At 37.8% G+C, this 19291-nt stretch overlaps 1 protein-coding gene across 1 annotated transcript; it reads left to right on the forward strand.

Annotated features, from left to right (window-relative positions):
• The first annotated feature begins 16601 nt into the window (after window positions 1–16601).
• Window positions 16602–17362, forward strand: LOC148041589 (jacalin-related lectin 10-like). The gene is made up of 2 exons (XM_087688529.1): window positions 16602–16885; window positions 17023–17362. The coding sequence occupies exons 1-2, from the start codon at window positions 16700–16702 to the stop codon at window positions 17275–17277; spliced, it is 441 nt and encodes a 146-aa protein (XP_087544655.1). The 5' UTR covers window positions 16602–16699; the 3' UTR covers window positions 17278–17362.
• Window positions 17363–19291: the final 1929 nt, after the last annotated feature.

The following is a 19291-nucleotide window of genomic DNA, read 5'->3' on the forward strand; positions in this document are numbered from 1 at the left end:
ATAGATGAAAAATAAGTCTTACATGTATGCACATTGGATATGTATCAAGCCATAGAAGTATTTTCTCAAAAGGATTGTAAATGGTAGCTAGATTGGGCTGAAGCACTTGTGAAAATCAAGTATAAGATAGTTGATAAAAAAGTTATGTCAATTGCTATGACTTTACCCCCTTCTAGTGATGATAAGATGTTTGAGAAAGTGTCATAGTAGTCGAGTTTAAGAGATTCGAAGGGTGTTCTGCATAAGTTTACTATTGAATAAGTGAAAGAGTTGAAGATTGGATGTGATGGGCTTCTCTTGTGAATAGAAAGAGACTATTCTGTACAAATGTTATCAAAGCATATAAAGGCTTTTGCATTTTAGCCTATTGAAATTGGTTGCATTGATTTGAATGTTGTGGTGAGGTTGTGGCTTCAATGGTTGCTTTTACATTACTACATGTTCCATGGAATCTAAGACCAATTCTTATGCCTTCGGAATACTTGCCTAAGTTGATCGAGTTGTTAAATGAGAATATCAAGAAAAAAAATTTGGAGCCGTCATCAAATTCATATTCAAATATTTGATTTACCATGCCTAAGAAGAATGGTACATTGCGGTTCATTTAGGACATGTAGCTAGTTAACAAAGTAATGATAAGAAATATTAGAGCTAGGCCAGTAGTAGATGAGTTTAGAAGCATTTATGGAAAGGCTGTCTACTCATTTAGGGATTTGTACTTAGGTTATGATTAGTTTTGATTGGCTATGGAAAATAGAGATGCAATCACTATGAAGGCACCCTTAAGATCGGTGTGTATGTGTATCCTTTCACAAGGGGCAACAAATTTTGTAGCCCATTTGATGAACACGATGAATAAGGTCTTGAAAGACTATATCCCATAGCTTCCTACGTTGTTTTTTGATTATGTGTCTATTAATGGCTATGTGGTATATAACAAAAATGAGGAGTTGGATGCAAATGGCTACAATTTATTTGTTTCCAATCACATTGCTGATTGCAAAGAGATTTTTACTCTACTAGAGGAGGTATATTTAAGTGTATAAGGTCAAAGTTTGTATTGGTGTTGATTATAGGTCATATGTGTGGACCCTATGGTAGAAAGCCTTCACCAGTTAAGATTAATGGTATTTACAAGTTGTAGGAGACATGCTCTAGTATGTTAGAAGTCATGAGGTTTTTTGGTGCATGAGTTTTTAATCTCATATGGATTCCTCACATTGAACATGTTGTTGATGACCTCTATCAGCTCCTGATGATAGGACATAAGTTCCATTGGAAAAAGAAGCACAATAAACCTATGAAGACGTTGAAAAGATAATCAAAGTCTCCATCAACATTAAAGAAGGTAGATTACTTGCATGGAAAACCTACATAGACTAGTACTTGGACCTATATAAAACCTAATGGAAACTCATCATCATGGAGAGCCCTTATGATTCGATTCCTTTTGTGGGGGTCATGCACTTTCCGTCCTATTGCAATGTTATGTTTATATGTCAACACAAAAAGCTCATTCATCTTATTCATAACACTCTTACTTTACTTGTTCATGACCAATAAATGTGTCCATGGTCATGTGCAAGAAGCTAGAAGCAGTCAGAAGATTCCTAAGCCTACATGGTGTAGACATCTCTGACTAGGATGCAAGATCACTATGGAATGGGAAAACTATGGGATGGGATCTACTCTTTGATATGTGCATCTACCTCTCATAAACCATCGTGTTGATGTTGATATAGCTAGGAGAGTGAGGATGTGGCTAGGGGTGGGAGAGTAGAAGGTGGATCTAGCATGGTTTGAGTTGAATCCTAGAGAGTCAAGACTACTAAGAAAAACTACCAAAATTCACAAAGCTATAGTCAAACTAATCTTATTTTTTTCCTTAGTGAGTGTAGAAAAGGGGCCTTTTGATTTCCCAATGGGTTGAGAAATGGACTATGGAACTAATGTAGAACGGCTTAGTTATCCTACTTGCCACAAGTGCAGCCACACAACCCAAGTCGAAGTATGACGCTAAGCTTGCTGGCTTTGCTTGGTGTAAATCAAGTGTTGTGGCTCTACTCATAATAATTAATGTGATAATGCTATATAGCTTGAACGATCTACTCTTTATTGTTGACATCAAGGCTTTGTAAGAACGAGAATATCCAATTAACGAACATTTGGTGACCTTGGTTCATAGTGTCAACTCTCTTCTCAACCTACAAGAATAAATTCATGAGTATTTTTACTAGATTTCCTCTCTATTTCTTCCCTCATCTAGCGCTTCCTCTCCCACTCTTCCTTAGCTATATAATCTTCTCAAATAAGAGAATCTTGTCCCTCTCTTTCTCTCTCTCTCTCTCATTCTCTCTTCTCTTCTCTCTTTTACTCTCTTCTTTATTTTCTATTTTCGATCACTCCTCTCTCCATTTGGTCTTTCTCTCTTCACTTCTCTCTTTTACTCTTTTACTCTCTTCTCTCCTTTCTCTCCTCCCTCTCTACTCTTTTTCTATTTTCTCTCTCCTCTCTCTACTCAGCCTACTCTCTCCCTACTCTTCTGCTCTCTCTACTCTCTTTTCTCTCTCCTACTTGTACTCTCCCTACTCTCTCTCTACTCGTCTACTCTCTCTCTCTCTCTCTCTCTCTCTACTCTTCTACTCTCTATTCTCTTCTTCTTCTTCTCTCTCTCTATTCTCTCTACTCCTATACTCTCTCTTTACATACTCTTCCTCTATTCACTCTACTCTCTATTTTTTTCTCTTCTCTTTCCTCTACTCTCTCTACTCTTCTACTACCTATTCTCTCTTCCTTTCTCTCTCCTCTCTCCTCTCTCACCTCCCTCTACTCTTTATACTCTTCATTGTCTACTCTCCTTTCTCTTCTTTATCCTCTCTCTACTATCTTTTGTACTCTACTTTTTCTCTTCTTTCCGACGTCTTCTCTTTGTTCTCACTTTTGTCTTCTCTCTTTTTCTCTTCTCTGTTATCTGTTTTCTTATCTCTCGCCTCCCTCTTCATTTATTTTCTCTCCACACTCTCTAGTTGCTCTCTCTCCTCTCTCCTCTATCTATTCCCTCTCTTGTCTCACTGACCGTCTCTTTGTTCTATTTTTCTCTCTTCTCTCTTTGCTATCCTCTCTCTACTCTCTACTCTCTGCTCTTTGTTCTCTTATCTCTCTCCTATCTACAATCCCCCTCTTCTTTCCTCTTTCTACTTTACTTTCTCTCTCCTCTTTCTCTTCTTTTTTTCTCTCTACTTCTCTCCTCTCCTCTCCTCTACCCCTACCCTCTCTCTACCCTCTCTTCCCTCTCCTCTCTCATCTCTCTACCATACTTTCTCTCTCCTCCATACTCTTTTCCTAGTCTCCTTTGCCAAATCACCCCTCTCTACTCTACTAATTTCTCTCTCTCTCTACTCTAGTCTAATTTCTCTCTCCTCTTTCCTCTCTCTACTACACACACTCTCTCCTCTCTTATCTTTTTTCTCTTCTCTCTACTCTCTTCCTAGTTTATTCTTTTATATCAAATAAATGATTAGTTATTTAATTAGGTAATATTCTTTTCTCATTGTCCTCTCTTTTCTATATATTCTCTCTCTTCTTTCTTTTCTCTCTCCTCTCTACTCCTAGCATTTCTCTATCTAGTTTGCTTTCTCTCTTCTCTCTCTCTTCTCTCCCCTCTCATCTTCTCTTTCTACTCCACTCTCTCTCATCTCTCTGCTCCCTCTGCTCTCTCCCCTTTCCTCTTCTCTTTCTGCTCCTCTCCCCTCTCCCTCTCCTCTCTCCTCTCTCTCCACTCTCCTTTTCTCTATCCTCTCTCTACTCCCTCTCTTTTCTATTCTCTATTCTCTCTCTAAAATATGTTCTCTCTCCTCCCTACTCTCCTCTCTCAAATCTCTACTCTCTACTCTCTACTCCCTCTACCCTCTTTCTTTCCTTCTATCTTCTCTCTCTATCTCTCTATCTCTATGTCTCTCTGTCTCTCTATCTCTACCTCTTTCTATCTCTCTCCACAATAGATGGTGGATATACCAACAAATTTTAAGAGGGGAATGTGCATGATACAATTTTCAAATGTTAGGCCTTGCTATTGGAATAAGCATCGATAAATGCTTTGGAGTGAGTACACTAGTATATGCATCAAAATAGGCAATACAAAAACATCAAAGACAACAAATGTCATATATCAAGGATTAACCAACATGTATTTCAAGGATTTCATAGAAGAGTATATCGATAGTTATAGTGATGGGCATACAAGAAAAAGGAAAAAGTAGGTATTTTGGCCCTAAGGATCAAATCCCTACTATTTATGTTTGCTATCCGATCAAACATAGGCCATAAGGAAAAAACATTAGAAACAATAAATTCCATATATTAAGGATTATACCAACATGTATTTCGATGATTGCAGAGAAGAATGCATCGATAGTTATAGTGATGGGTGTACAAGAAAAAGGAACAGGTAGGGATTTTGGCCCTAAGGATAAAATCCTTGCTATCTATGTTTGCTATCTAATCAGACATAGACTATGAGGAAAAGAAGTGTAAGATATGATATGTATGTGCATCCATATATAGGGGAAAATGCACATGATGATACCTTCAATCAAAGATATTGTCCTTCTATAACTGATCAACATAGCAATCCTGCAACAAAAAAAAAGATATGAAACTAAAGTTAATTCCATCAAACATGATGTGTAAGCACGTATAGAACCATAAGTTCTTGGATTAAAGATTGCTGCCTCTCCTTCAAGTTGGAATAGCTTGTTCACAAGATGCTTCATGCCATGTTGCTACCTATACTCCCTCTCTACTCTTGACTTGGCTTGCATATGAGAACTAGTAAGAACAACCCATGCAATAAATTAGTATGTCTTAAAAAACTAAACATATAATTTTTTTAAAAACTAATTAAATAAGGTCATATTTAGAAAGTTTATTTCAAAGGTAGCATAGCCACCACTTCCAAGGTTTTATGTCAAGCCAAACTCAACTCGCATGCATGCATGCCTCCTCCTTCTATTTCTTCCACTGATTAGTATTTTCCTTAGTTTCCTCCCTTACTAATTTCAATTGATTTTTTCAAATTAGGTGGGATGAGACATGCCATTGATATAGACATCTCATGCCTTTGAGTGAAGGTAGGAGAGATGTTTCATGGTGGACATTTGCATATAATCAATTGAAAATCTATCTTCTATAGATGGCTATGGAAACTCTCTATGGAGAGTTCTTATGGCCATACCCTTTTTCTCAAGTCACAAGATTTTGCGCCTTCCATAGCATAGTAATGTTATATCAATATTTGAAGAAAACAAGGTCATGCATATGATTGATAAGTTCTTTTCCCCTCCTTATTCATGACCACTACCATGTCTGCATATTGATGATGTAGGAGAAGCCAAGAGGAGTCACTAGTGTCCTAGTCCTATCTGTTGTAGACACCTCGAACATGGATGGTAGTTGCTATGGGATAGAACACCACTGTGGGATGCACTCTCCTCTCTGATATGTATAGTTGGCTCATAAACCTTTATGTTGATGTCGTAAAATGGGAGAGCAAGGATATAGTTAGGGGGCAAGGGAGTAGGCAGTGGATCTAAGGTAGTAGGATCTAAACCTTTGAGATTACTCGGTGGAACTATTAAAGCTCCCAAAGCCATGATCGAATGTGTCTAGTATCTGTCTCCTTATTAAGTGTGGAGAAGGGGCCTTTGATGGCTCAATAGCGTAAAAATTGGGTTGGGAAGGACTTGAGGGATAGGCCGAGGAATGGATTGGGGAAGGTCACTCTGTCAGGTATTGGGTCATTGTCTCTATGGTGTCAAGGCATCACTACCACTGCAAGGATTCCAACCACAAGCAAGGTTACAACCTAAGGAGTGAGGACGAGAGCACTGGCTCTGCTCGATATGAGCAAAGTGCTTTGACTCTGCTCATATGATATAATGATATTTTGAGTTCAAGGTGTGAATATCCTTGTCTAGACTAAGAAAAGAAAACTTCTATGTATGGTAGAGTTTGGTGAAATTGTTTTTTGTCTTGCTTGAGATGATAAAGGAAAGCACTTGATAGTAGGTGGATTAGATGTTGTTCAACTTTTCCATCTACCACATTTTGATTGGGATTGGTCATGATTTTACCTAATCAAGATTGAGCAACATATCAAAAAAAGATGAGTTTTCTTTATGTGTTGCAAATCCAATATTTAAAGTGCGCCTTTTAGGAAAAGAGAAAGCATTGAGCTGAGCTGGATTAGGAAAAAAGAGGCCATCTGAAAAGAAGAGGAACTTCATGAATATGAAGGGGGGAAGGGGGAGAAAATGCTAGCTAGGCAATGTGTGGAAGGGGAATGCATTGTCCTCTCTATCATTAGGAGTCCCCATTGATAACAAGGGAGGAGTTGTTGTGGTGAGCCATAGCTAGCTATGTATCTTGATTAATGTGGGAAGGTAGCGATGCAATGATTCATGAAGAGGAAAACATAATTTTTTTCAATTGATCATTTTGGTTGAAGATGAAGAGAGGAAATAATATTCTTGAAGGCATGTATGTGTTTTGTACATGAATGCTGGTGATGGCAAGGTTAAAAGGCAGAGTTTGTATCAAATTATAGTAACCATAGACAAATAATAATTTGTAGAGTAGACTTTGGTGCTGAGTGATATTGTATATGGTGATGGTACCCTATCAGACATAAATTGTAGTGTGTTCCTAAAAGAGCAAAAGGAGGTAAACTGCTTGATGTAAGCTACTATATAATATTGTATCTTATCTACTAGGAAGCTGGGACTGCAGTCAAGAAGAGGTTTTAGCTAGGACTATATCAAGAAGAGGTTTTTCATGGAATTATAGGATGAAGGCTCGATCTTCATTTGGGCAAGAGTGTGAGTCTAAGGGACTTAGGAGCTTGCATATATAATGTAGGTAGCATGGTTACTATTGAAGGAAAACTTGGCAATTAGAAAGGTCCACTATTAACGTGTCTATTAGAGTAGAAAAGAACTTCTATAAGCCTCATCTTGACAAGTCATGGTTATTGATAGAAAGGTTAGACCTTCATTGTGGGAAACAGTGTGATTCTAAGGGATAAGTCATTAGTTCAGGAGCTAGCATAGATATTGTAGGTATTGTGGTGACTATTGAAGGAAAACCTAGCAATTAGAGAGACCGACTATTAACATGTCTATTGGAGTAGAAAAGAACCACTATAAGCCTCATATTGACAAGTCATGGATGTTTGATAAAGAGATTATGCATGAAGACTAGAGTATGATTCACCATTGAGAAAGCACACTTTGTGTAGCTAAGTAGGTGAGTTTTGGGCTACAGTTGTAGCATGATTGGGAGACAAAGATGGCAATCAGTGCAAATTGAGGCGTTTGGTCCATGTGAAATTGCATTATGGAATTTTTTCTTTCATGTCCTCTATGATACCAAGATTGAATAGGAGTCAAAGACTACAATTTGTGAGCTAACTAAAAGTAATAATAGTACAGACTTGAAGACCATGTGATCATAGATAGCTTCCATGTTTGATTGTTGCATGAAGACATTGACTGCAAAAATATTGAAATAGCCAATGTGATTACTAAAGGTGGAAAAGAATTTGATAGTCGGTTAGAGAGGCTAGCAATGAGTGGAAGGCCATTGTTGGGATTTCTTTCACTTCTTCAGGTGATCCACTCAATTCTTCTAGTGCCAGTTTGAGTTTGATTGTATGGGACACAACCAACAATCCTTCTATAGATGTTGATGAGGAAGAGAAGTTATGGAGGCATCTTTTCTCCAATTCTAGGATTCATAACTAAACTATATTTTTAGTGTAGTGATCCATGTCTACTAGGATAATTGCCATGGCAACGTTCATGTCTATCCAACTAGTTTAGCACTTGAAGAGGTTGCAAGGGTATTGAAAGATCATGTTTCTATTTTTCTTGGTAAGGAAAAATCCTCCATGTAAACTTGGGAAAGAAAAGACTGTGTGTATCTCTCTCTCATATAGGGTACAAATTTGAAATGAAATTAGAATCTTACATCTAGATCTTTAGAACATATCTATATGATGATTTTTTGGATTGGAAGAGTTTCAATGAAAATAGACAAAGGGGTGAGAAGATGACACTTATGTATAGTGTGATGATTAAATGCCAAGTAATTGATCATGGGTTTTGGATATATGGACCCATGTTTCATGATGAAAAATGAAACTTGAGATAGTGTTATTAATAGGGTTTGGATATTGATTGTCAATAAAAAGTTTCTACTTCATCATCTTCTCTTCTTGGTTCTTCACTTTTTGAACTCTCACAACCAAAGGTCCACTGGCCACATACAAATAAAAATATTTCCCACATCTTTGGCAAACCCAATGTGAAATCGACTATGGAAAGGGTTCTAAAATGGAATTCCAATTGTATGTAGATGTCATTCGCAAGGATTTAAGAACCCAATTGAATCGAGACATGGTTTATAAAGCGGATGTGATGTAGCTATTTCATACATTTACAACATGTATGTAGCAACAAGAAGTTGCAAAAGCTACTAAAAGGATGGAGGATTTGGCCATAGAGGTGTTTGTATTGATAGAAAATGAGTTGGATCTATTTGATGAGTGGGATATGACAAAATATTTCAGAATGTATGATAGGGAGATGCAACTACAAGGTTTCCTAGAAGATCAAAGGATACTGTATTTTGAATGAATTGTGAAAAGAAAATTAGGATGCAAATTTAAGACATATGGTTCAACTTGGGAGAATTTCAAGAATACTCTTAAAAAATAGTAGTCTAGGTTGGATCTAGAGGAAGATGAAGATCTAGAGTTGGGTTGTGAAGATGCTTTACAATAGCATGTAATAAAGATTGTGCATGATAACCTTGGAAATTTGCTACTTGCTTCTTAGGATGCTATTTTGGATACTAAAGATCTAGGTGACTTGCATAATATAGATGTAATATAGATGTGGTCTTTATAGATGCTAGTGCTAAATTTTCTAATGATAAATATATGCAAATACCTTCTCAAGATGCTTATGATATGGACGAGTTATTCAATGATACAATCATACTATTTGAAGGTGTGCAAGGTATGCATGCTTTATTTGTTGATGAAAATATGCTATCTATTGATGCTTAAGAATGTGGAAGGTTTAATAATGTAAATGAGGCAATGACATTGCATGCCAATGATGCTTAGTTTATGAGTACACATGATAGCTTGTATAGAATGCATATGATGTTTTCAATAGGGATGCAGAAGATATGGATGTTATGAATGAGGATGCAATTGTGAAGATTGCATATGCTAGTCAACCTGTGCACTTCACCAAAGAAGGTGCTTTTCAAGGTCTATTAGTGCACTGTGTCAAGGGACATAACTGGTAGGCCATAAACCATATGGGTTTGAGTAAAGAGACAAGATAGAAGAGATTCATGAAATTCTATGATTCAAATTAAAGAAAACTCTAACAATTTCTCTCAACAACAATTCCACATTGTTGAGAGATAGGCATGTGAACCCTACATATGCAAGGATGGATTAGGGTAGTTGGGTGTGAATAACTGGAGGGCAGGGGGAAACCCTAACCCTAGCCATCTAGAGGCTATATAAATAGCCTAAAGGCTACTCTCAATGTAGAGGATAGTGCACTAGTTATACTTGTGAACAACTCACTGAGCAAGATCTTCTTGTACTTGAGCTCTCTATCTCCCTCTTGTGCACACTCTCATGCTCTCACTCTTATATTTCAACATGGTATCATAGCCATCTCTAATCCAACAAGCTTCCTTCTATTCCATTTCCCACTAAGTGCACATGAGCATGCCATTTTCTCATTATACATCTTTACCTGCATAGCTGCAAGCCGTACCCACCTTTGTTGGAGGACCCGGGGTGAACAAAAGAGAGCATATTTTTCCTTAATTTCTCCTAGCTCAAGTCACTTTAGCATGCCACAACAATCCTCAACATTAGGCAACCAGAAGGACACCATTACAGAATTTGTGAATCTGGTGTAGATTTCACTGAGTTTAGCTCAACGGCGCAACCTGTTGAGGGCATAATCATCCAAGCTACCATAGGGCTTTGTTAGCCCCCCAAGTGAGCTATCTCCACCTAAGAATATTTGGAAAAATTCCATCCCTACTGCTCACACAAAGCAAAAACCTAACTAGGTATCCTACTAGCCACCATAGCCACAAGCTTGAAAGCTTGACTTTCTTGTTTTTTTCATCTTTTACTGTCATCAACAGTGATTTTAATCACTGAATCAATGCCTCCATAGTCATTTAATGACCTATGGTATTCATTTCAATGAAGATTCTTCATTTGGTGGGCATCATTAAGCTTGCCAAGATGGATATAACATCTCAAGTGGTCTTAACTTTGAGATGAGTGCTTCTTAGCACTAAAATGAATTTAGTTGTCATTAGTTGCTATTGTTTTATGATAAAATAGAAATATGGATGTAATTGAAATCTCCTTGGACTCCTCTACAAGTATTGAAGTTCTCGGTCAACCTTCTTCAACCAAACACTCATCCACTAGACCACAAGATTGGGAGGAGCCAAAAGTTCAATCCAAGTTTACTTCATTAAAGCCCAAGAAGACAATCAAACCAAACAAAGGGTTGTCCAAAGGAAAGTACCACCAAAGTATTATTTTGAATTACTCCACATGTAAAACTTTCAACCTTTCTCATCCTTGCACAATTTTAAGTCTACACAAGTCCTCCATTTGGTTTGCACATATTGGCCATTGTGTAAAGGACTAGACACTGCCATTGCCTAGAGCAATCGATAAGACCTTCCAATCATGGTCATGGCTTATGGCGATGTTAGACCTTGAATTTGTAAGTTTGATGGAAAATACTTTCATCCATGGCAAGCACTGGTGAAGTATAAAATGATGGAATGGGGCTACTAGCCCTTCATCAAAGGGACCAAGGTTCTTGATCCATCAAACCCACTTGATGTAGAAGATGATGAAAGAGCCCAAGCCATCATCATGCTTCATCTAGATGAGTCTGTAATTCATCATATTGACCAATTTTTCACTAAGGAGAAATGGGACGAGCTTGAAAAGCTTTATGATGCTAGAAGAAAGAACTATAAAATTTTCCTTAAGATCAAATTTTTTAGCTTGGAGTATAAACAAGGAGGAGACCTAGGTAAGTTCATTCCTCAAATGAAGGGGCTCATGGCATAGCTAGCCTTAGTTCAAGCTCCAATTCATGATGAAGATGCCATTGCAATTCTCTTGAAGGCTATAAAGAAGGTATTTTCAACCCTTATAAATACTCTTACAAAGATCCCTAATCTGAATTTGGAAAGCACCATCCAATCTTGTTTAGAGGAGGAGAAAAGAAATCAAAAAGAAGATAGCACTAGTCAAGCATCCACTTCAACAGCCCCCGTGACTAAGTCTTGGTTCACACTGTATCCACTAAATGCTCCTTCTGCAACAAAAAGGGACATCTTGTCAGAAATTGTTTGAAAAAATATCTTGACAAAATGAAATGCAACAAATGTAAGAAGACATGGCATATTACTAGTAAATGTCCTACCAACCTTGGAGTACCAAAAGCATTGGAGGACAACTTTGTCTCCAACCCACCTGATGATTGAATTTTCTAAATCTATAATAGGCATGTGAACCCTATGTATGCAATGGTGGATAAGGGTAGTTGGGTGTGAATGAACTGGAGGGCAGGGGGAAACCCAAACCCTAGCCATCTAGAGGCTATATAAATAGCCTAAAGGGGTCACTCTCAATGTAGAGGAGAGTATACTAGTTGTACTTGTAAACAACTCACTGAGCAAGATCTTCTTCTTGTAGTTGAGCTTTCTCTCGCTCCCTCTTGCACACACTCTCATGCTCTCATTCTGATATTTCAACACACAGAATGCACTATAACTCTTAGTAATCTCTTCTCTATACAACTAAACAAACTCAATTTGGCCAAGAGACTTTGTATCTAAGTTGATGGACTAAACAAAACTCTTCCTACTAAGACAATAACTCAAGATCTTATCTCTAGTCAAAAGGAATTTATACTAGTAATACAAAGTACTTAGCTCAAAACAATGCTTCTAGATCACTCTAAATAGCTTGAATGATGCATGTAGTCACTCCAATGATACTATTCAGACCAAGATCTCTTGAATTACCTATCAAAAACCCTCTCTTTTCACAGTCAAGGTTCACATATAGTAGTACATATTCGGCCATAAATATGGCATGTTTACTCTCTTTCCCAAACACTAAGTTTACCTTTCAAAACTAAAGTGGGACTTGCCTCTCCTTTGGTTCTTGCTTATTATAAAGCTTTGATTCCCTTCAAACATAGTAGAATGGTGACCTCAACACATTAGTTTTCTTCATGTTTCATTCAATGTAGATTCTCCTCCTTTTATCCCTACTCCTCCAATCTTAATCTTGGGCACTATGTCTTTTCAATTGGTCCCTTGGTCACTTCTTTGGACTCCTAAAATGTTTTGAACCCCTTTCCTACTTGGTTCACCACTTTAGACATGAGGACTAACTTAAGAATCTCTTGAAATACTAGTACTAACTTACTCTTGGAAAGTCTTGACATACCCTGTTACTCTTGTCAGGTCATGTTAATGCCCACCGTATGAACTCTTGGGACAAGCATTCTCCATTATTTTTTTAGTTTGGAATTCCTTATATACTTGAATTATTGCTTGAACCTATAAACTAGCTCTAATTTACCCAACATACACTAGATAGGATACAACTCTCATAGATTCACATGCAAAATGGATTGGGAGCTTATAAAGAGGCCTCATTACTTGAAGCAAAGTCCAAAATCAACATGAATTTAAAGAGATCATTTAGCTATGAAGAAAAATCTAAAATAAATGTATGCTTATAGCCAACATGTCATACGTGTCTTTAACCATGCTTATACTTAGATGGCAAGGGAGGTTTAAATTTTATTTTTATCACCTAAACATCACTAGAAATGTTGTTCTTATAATATTCACTCATAAACATGTAAACCTATTGCATGAATTCAAAAATATATATATTTTTAAATCTCATTAAATACATTTTACATTCATAATGGGGCCAATTTCATGGACGTATTCACAAGTTATAGAAGAGTATGATTTAATGGGGCCTTTACATCTATAAAGGGTTATGTAGTGAAGCCTCCATGGGTCAAAGATAACCCAATTAGTGGCAAAAGTATTTTTGGTGATCCTTTGAGTGAGTTTTCACTTTATTGTGTATAGAAAAACATTTGAAACCTAGATGATTTTACACTAGGCACCCACTTGAGCGCATGTTATATGTCCAAAAGAGGATACTTTTCTCTTTTTGTTGTGGCATCAACATGTTTTTATAAAAATTGAGCACATCACATCAAGAAATTCCAAGCATAGTAGTGGATTACTTGAGATTAGGATAAATTTGGGACCTAGGTGGTTTTACACCAGGCCCCCACTGACCACATGTTATATGTTCAAAAGAGGATATTTTCTCTTTTTGTTGTGGCATCAACATGTTTTCATATAGAATTGAGAACATCGCGTTAAGAAATTCCAAGCATAGTAGTGGATTACTTGAGATTAGGATAAATTTTAAAAATTTCCAAGCATAGTAATGGATTACTTGAGATTAGGATACCTATAGTGATATGTAAAACCAATTGCCTCACATTGTAGAAAAAGAGTAAGGAAACAACCTACTACATGAGGTAAAGTAACTATCTAATGTTGTCATATGCTTACTCATGAGATCATCTTATCTTGCTCTGAGAAAAGTTTCTCATTGTTGTGATGCCACTTTCATTTGGATAATTTTAGGGCAAGACTTTTCCAAAAGATAGGAATGTGAAAATGGAAGGTGACTTTGGCTAGAGAGTCTTGTGTACAGTGCATATCGAGAATCAAATAATAATAACTTGATTAGAAAGTAAATGAAAGAATCATATGCAATCTTTTCTTGAGAAGTGATGTCAAACATTCATAGAGTGATTGACTATACTTGCACTACCAATGAGGGATATTGAAAGGATCTACCAATAATATTGTAAATTTTTGCTTTTTTTAAAAATAGATCTATTGCATGCTCCAATATAACGAGATAAAAGCTCAATTTTCTAATTTGAGAAATAATTGTCACTTTTTATTTGGAAGGGCTCCCACATGAATTAAGATTTAGGACCCTGTTGACACAAGCATGATACCACAAAGTTATATTGAAAGAGAAATTATTTATAAAATTATCACACTATAATATATGAAGGATATGCCAATGAAATTGAATACAAAAATATGCACAACTTTTTTAAAATGCTAGGCACCACCATCGAAATAGGCATTGATAAAAGATTCACTCTCTATATGCTAGTATATGCATCTAAATAAGTGTAATGGAATAAATCTTGAGAAAATAGATGATATATAGACACAATTTATTGATGCAAATTTTTACGATTGCAAGAAAACATACCCACATGTACATTGGCAAATACAAAGAAAAAAAAGAAGGGATTTGACACTTTCTAGTGTAGAAAAAAAAGAAAATCAAGGATTTGGCTCTTTGCAAGGCCAGATTCCTATTATACATGTAGACACAAGCCTGATTGGAACTGTGTGGGTAGTTGGATGGGATGATGAAAAGAGTGATAGATATGCTATGAGACTTTGTGTGAAGGTGCTAAATGAGAAGCAAAGAAGATAGCCACAAGTGAGAAGAGAGCATTGGGGCATTATAACGACCCTCAAATGCGATACAGACTACTTTATGGGTGCTAATATTGTTATTGTTGAAACAAATTCCTTACCATTATTTGGAATGATTACCAGTTGTGCCATATCGGATATTGGTATGTTGTGATGGATAGCATATATTAAGTCATTAAACCTTGAATTATATCATATAGCAAGAAGGGATAATCCAATTGTTGTTGACATGTTATCAAGGGCACAATTTGAGGATGAAGAGGGAATGATGGAGGATGAAGAGGAAAATGAATTTGCTATTGAAAATGCTTGTTTTACAATAGGGACTTAAGTTATAGTAGCTATAATTGCAAGTATAGGTGTCATAAATGCTAGTACAACTATCATAAATGCAAGGATAATAGTAAATACAACAAGTGCAACATGTAGATTGATAGGAAGTGTTGGTGTAGTAGTAAATTCAATAGCGAATAAAGTGGGTTTAGCTATGGAAAAACCTTGTACAATAGAGAGAAGTCATTACAAATGTTATCTCTCAACCATGGAGATATTTTTGGAGGATTTATATGTAGGTGACTGGTTGAAAACAAGACAGTGTCTCAGTATGCTATCTAAGAAAGACAAGTGGTTTGAAGAGGAATTCAAGAGGATAAAAAGGAAGGTAAATGGGTTCTTCTTGAAAGATAGATATTTTAAAAGTATATGAAGAAGACGAAAGGGGCTCCATTAAGAGTCCTTGGTGATAGAGCTACTCTACTCGAGTGTTTATTTTCGAAAGTCCCCTATGTTTATTCCATTGAAGGTTTCGTGAACCAGTGTCTTTCTTGTGGAAGGGCCTTTTCAAAATGTTGACCTTCAATAGATATGCATTCTAAAGTTTGCATTTCTAGCTAATAGAATAGTATTTGAGAAAAAAAAAACTATGACATTTATATAAGCCATCTTGTTGGTTTTTCATGTCCATTAATTTACAAAAATCTAATATCGACATGATATGATGATAGAATATTTATAACTTAGTACAACATATGAGTAATTATTTAAGCGCTTAAAAAATTATAATGCTATCACCAAAAATAAAATTGCAATGCTCGGTTGAGGCTAAAGCTCAATCAATTAAGATAGTCTAGAAAGGCAACAAGATAGCTTTGCAATCATCCATAGTCTCAAATGAAATAGCAATACAATCAAATCACACCATTACTTATACTTTTTTATATCAACTTTGTTGCTACCACATAAACATTGCGATGAGCTTTTAATTCATCCCACGTTGTATAGATGGCATCCCAATCAACATTTGTAGGATCCTTAGCACCATTGTGTATGAAAGGAACATGAGTTGATTCAAGCTCTAAAGTGACAATCTGTTGTGATCATTGGACTTAATATGATTCATTTTGGGGAAACCTCTCTCATATAATCAATCGTGCTTGCAATAATGACCAAGCACGCATGCCATGACTACCCTTCTATAGCAAGGTTTGTAAAATCATACCCTTCTCTAGGAAGGGCAAATTTTTTTACTTGCCCTTGGATAACAAGGTTTTAAAAATATTTGCCTTCTCTTGAAGGTCAAAACGCCTTAGAAGGGCTCTCCAACCCTAAAAAAGAGTCAAGGCTCCGTCATGTCCTAAGGCCCGTTCCCGATGGACACGTTTTTGTGTTATCGAGGAGCAGACAGGCACGCTGAGGTGTCGGGCTTACAATAAGGCACACGAGAGCACGTCGCGAGACGTGTTTATTCGACGGATGCTTCGGGGGACCCGAGACACAGAGAGAGAGAGAGAGAGAGAGAGAGAGAGAGAGAGAGAGAGAGAGAGGGAGGTTTCTAAAAACTCTGGAGAGCTTTTCACCCTCGGAGACGTAGTACCGGTGGGAGCGACACCTATAAATGGTGAGCGCAGGCCCGGCGCCAGAGGTAGCACACGCAAAAAACACAGGCTTACGCACAAACAGCGCCCTTTATACCTTCAATACAGCAATATTGTCTATGGCAGCCATAGTTGGGCCGTGGGGGGGCTTCGCGGGCGGTAGCCCCTTCGACGACGGTTGGAGCAACGGTGGGGTGTGCAACCTCACCATCTACTACGCGTCCAACAATCTCAATGGCTTTCGAGTCGTGTACGGCAACGGCACCACCGTGTTGCACGGCAGTGCCAACGGTACCGTCGTGGAGGTATGTACGTCGTAAAATTACTAGCCAAGTCGTGGCGCATTGCTTTGATATTGCTATACGTTAATAGTGCGTAGTAGTACATCGACTATACGTTCTTTCACTGACGACGTGGACGTGGACGGCTTTGGATATTGTAGGTCGACTTTGGCTCCAATGGGGTCGCAGCCGCTGACATCTCTCTGACCGTGGGTGAGAACAAGAACATCTTCCATCCCGACTCCAACTACAAGGGAGTGCTAGCGATGGGCGTCTCCTCCGCACAAGCGCCTCAACTGAAACCCTCTGGCATGAACGGTCACGTTGTTCGCCCACAAATCCTTGGCTTCTTCGGCCGTCAGGGTACCCATATTGATAGCCTGGGCTTCTACATCTCCGATCCCCGCTTCAACTAATTTATAAGAAGCCGGCCCGCCTCTTTGTATAACTATGCCCTGGTTGAGGCATGCATGAATAAATAACTTCCGTTGTCGTCTTGTGAATGCCAATTTGGAATTTCTTCGTTCAGAAATCCTCAATGTTTGAGCCACCGCAACGGGTAGACCACGACGGTTGTCTTTTCACGGTTCAGCGTACTAGAAACTTCTGGAGGAATTAGAGACCGGTCACGCCCAAGGCCAGTGCGGGGAGCAGGAACCCCCCCCCCCCCCCCCCCTTTGCCCCCACTCCTCATAGGGTTGCAATTAGTGGGAGTGGGGGGTTCCTTACCCCTCTCTTCCTACCACTTACACTTGCCAAAAACTGAGTGCTAACACTGGGTTACTAGGGTTATCGCATTTCATTGGGGGATGACATGTTTACACGGATTAGCAACCAGACAGTGCACTTCTCATAGAAAACGTGGGACTGATTTTGTCATTTCTCATGACTAGTATATAGCTGGGACATGGTGCGACCCCTATGTGATACTAGGATCCCAAAAGCCCCGTTCGTCCCATTGCCCCTGGGTGTGCTGGGGCCCTTAGAATGGAACCCAAAGATCACATATACTTCAGCTTGCTTTCTCTCACTCATGCTCTCATTCGCATCGATGCACACCCACGCATGCACACACATATACACATGAAGAAGTATTGAGAACCCTTAAAAGAGATCATGTGGTCTCCTAGTCCTAAAAGTTTTGCAAGTCTATCAAACTAGTGATTTACAAATGCAAAATCAAATGTCTTCTTCTTCCTCTTCTTTAGAGGAATTGGCTCATCAAGCACATCACAAATTCGAATGGTGTCAACTATAATCAATGGCTATCCTTAAATTTTCTAAAAGCAACATGCCAATCAAGAAAGATCAAATGTTCTTCAAAATGAGGGTTGTACATCCCAGAAGATACACCATGTCTTCTCTAGAAGAAACCCCACATCAATTCAAGATCCAAAGTCAATCATTTTTTCAATCTTTTCACATTGAGAATATTATTGGCAATACCTCACTGTGTTTCCACAAGTAGCGATATAGTTATGTACCTTCTGTATGTAGCCTATAAATTAGATATTATTTTGTGTTACGGGGGTTCAGTATATGTAAACCCTCTATATCACATGCATTCAAGGTCTTTTTAATAATACACTCATCTATGAATTTTCTTGAAATAAAACACACCCTTTTTTAGTCAATCAATAAATTGGCCCTCTATATGGCACCCTTTTGTACGTAAAATTTTATAAAAATAGTGTATAGTCAATACCTTCTTTTGAGCCCGCATGATGTGCTTACATATTTTTGAGCCACACCCTCGAGATCGTGTGTTAGATTAAGGATTTTGCATGACCCACCCTACGTGTATCTTGAAATTTATTCATCACATTTGATTTGCAACAATTGATTACTGCCTCCTTTGGCTAACAAGGCCTTTGAATAAATGTGTTATGACTTGTAATGTGCACTATAGGGTAATGCATACTATACCACCACTCATAGGCATGTTCCATGATGTGGCCTTTGCATAATAGGATTTTAATTGAGCAAATAGCAATGCACATCATCCCCTCATCCCTATATATTATACCTAGTTTTTGATTCCTTTTGTCTACCTAATAAAGGTGAGATTTACATCCTATAGTGCATTGAAACCCTCTAAAATGCTACTATCTGTTAGAATATTGGAGGGACCCATCCTGTGTAAAGTGCATATATTTTTGTGGAAAGAATCGAGGGCATTCCTACATTATATCATGGAGTTCAAATTAGGGAGCACCAGGGTACCCTCTTGAGCTTTTAGGCGGTAGATTAGTTCTTAAAGTAACCTCAATTTCTCACTATGCCACTTGATTTGTTAGCTTGTAGCCAACATTCGTTGCATGCATGCGTTTCAACCCTGCTTTATAGCTCACCTGATATTTGCCATAAATAAAATGCCTAGATATTGGGTGATGGAGATGGTAGGAAGGGTGTGCTACTCAATAGTACTTC

Source organism: Lygodium microphyllum, chromosome 1 (genome assembly GCF_053477565.2).
Source record: "Lygodium microphyllum isolate KBCC chromosome 1, Lygodium_microphyllum_v1.1.10, whole genome shotgun sequence".
NCBI classification, from domain to species: domain Eukaryota; kingdom Viridiplantae; phylum Streptophyta; class Polypodiopsida; order Schizaeales; family Lygodiaceae; genus Lygodium; species Lygodium microphyllum.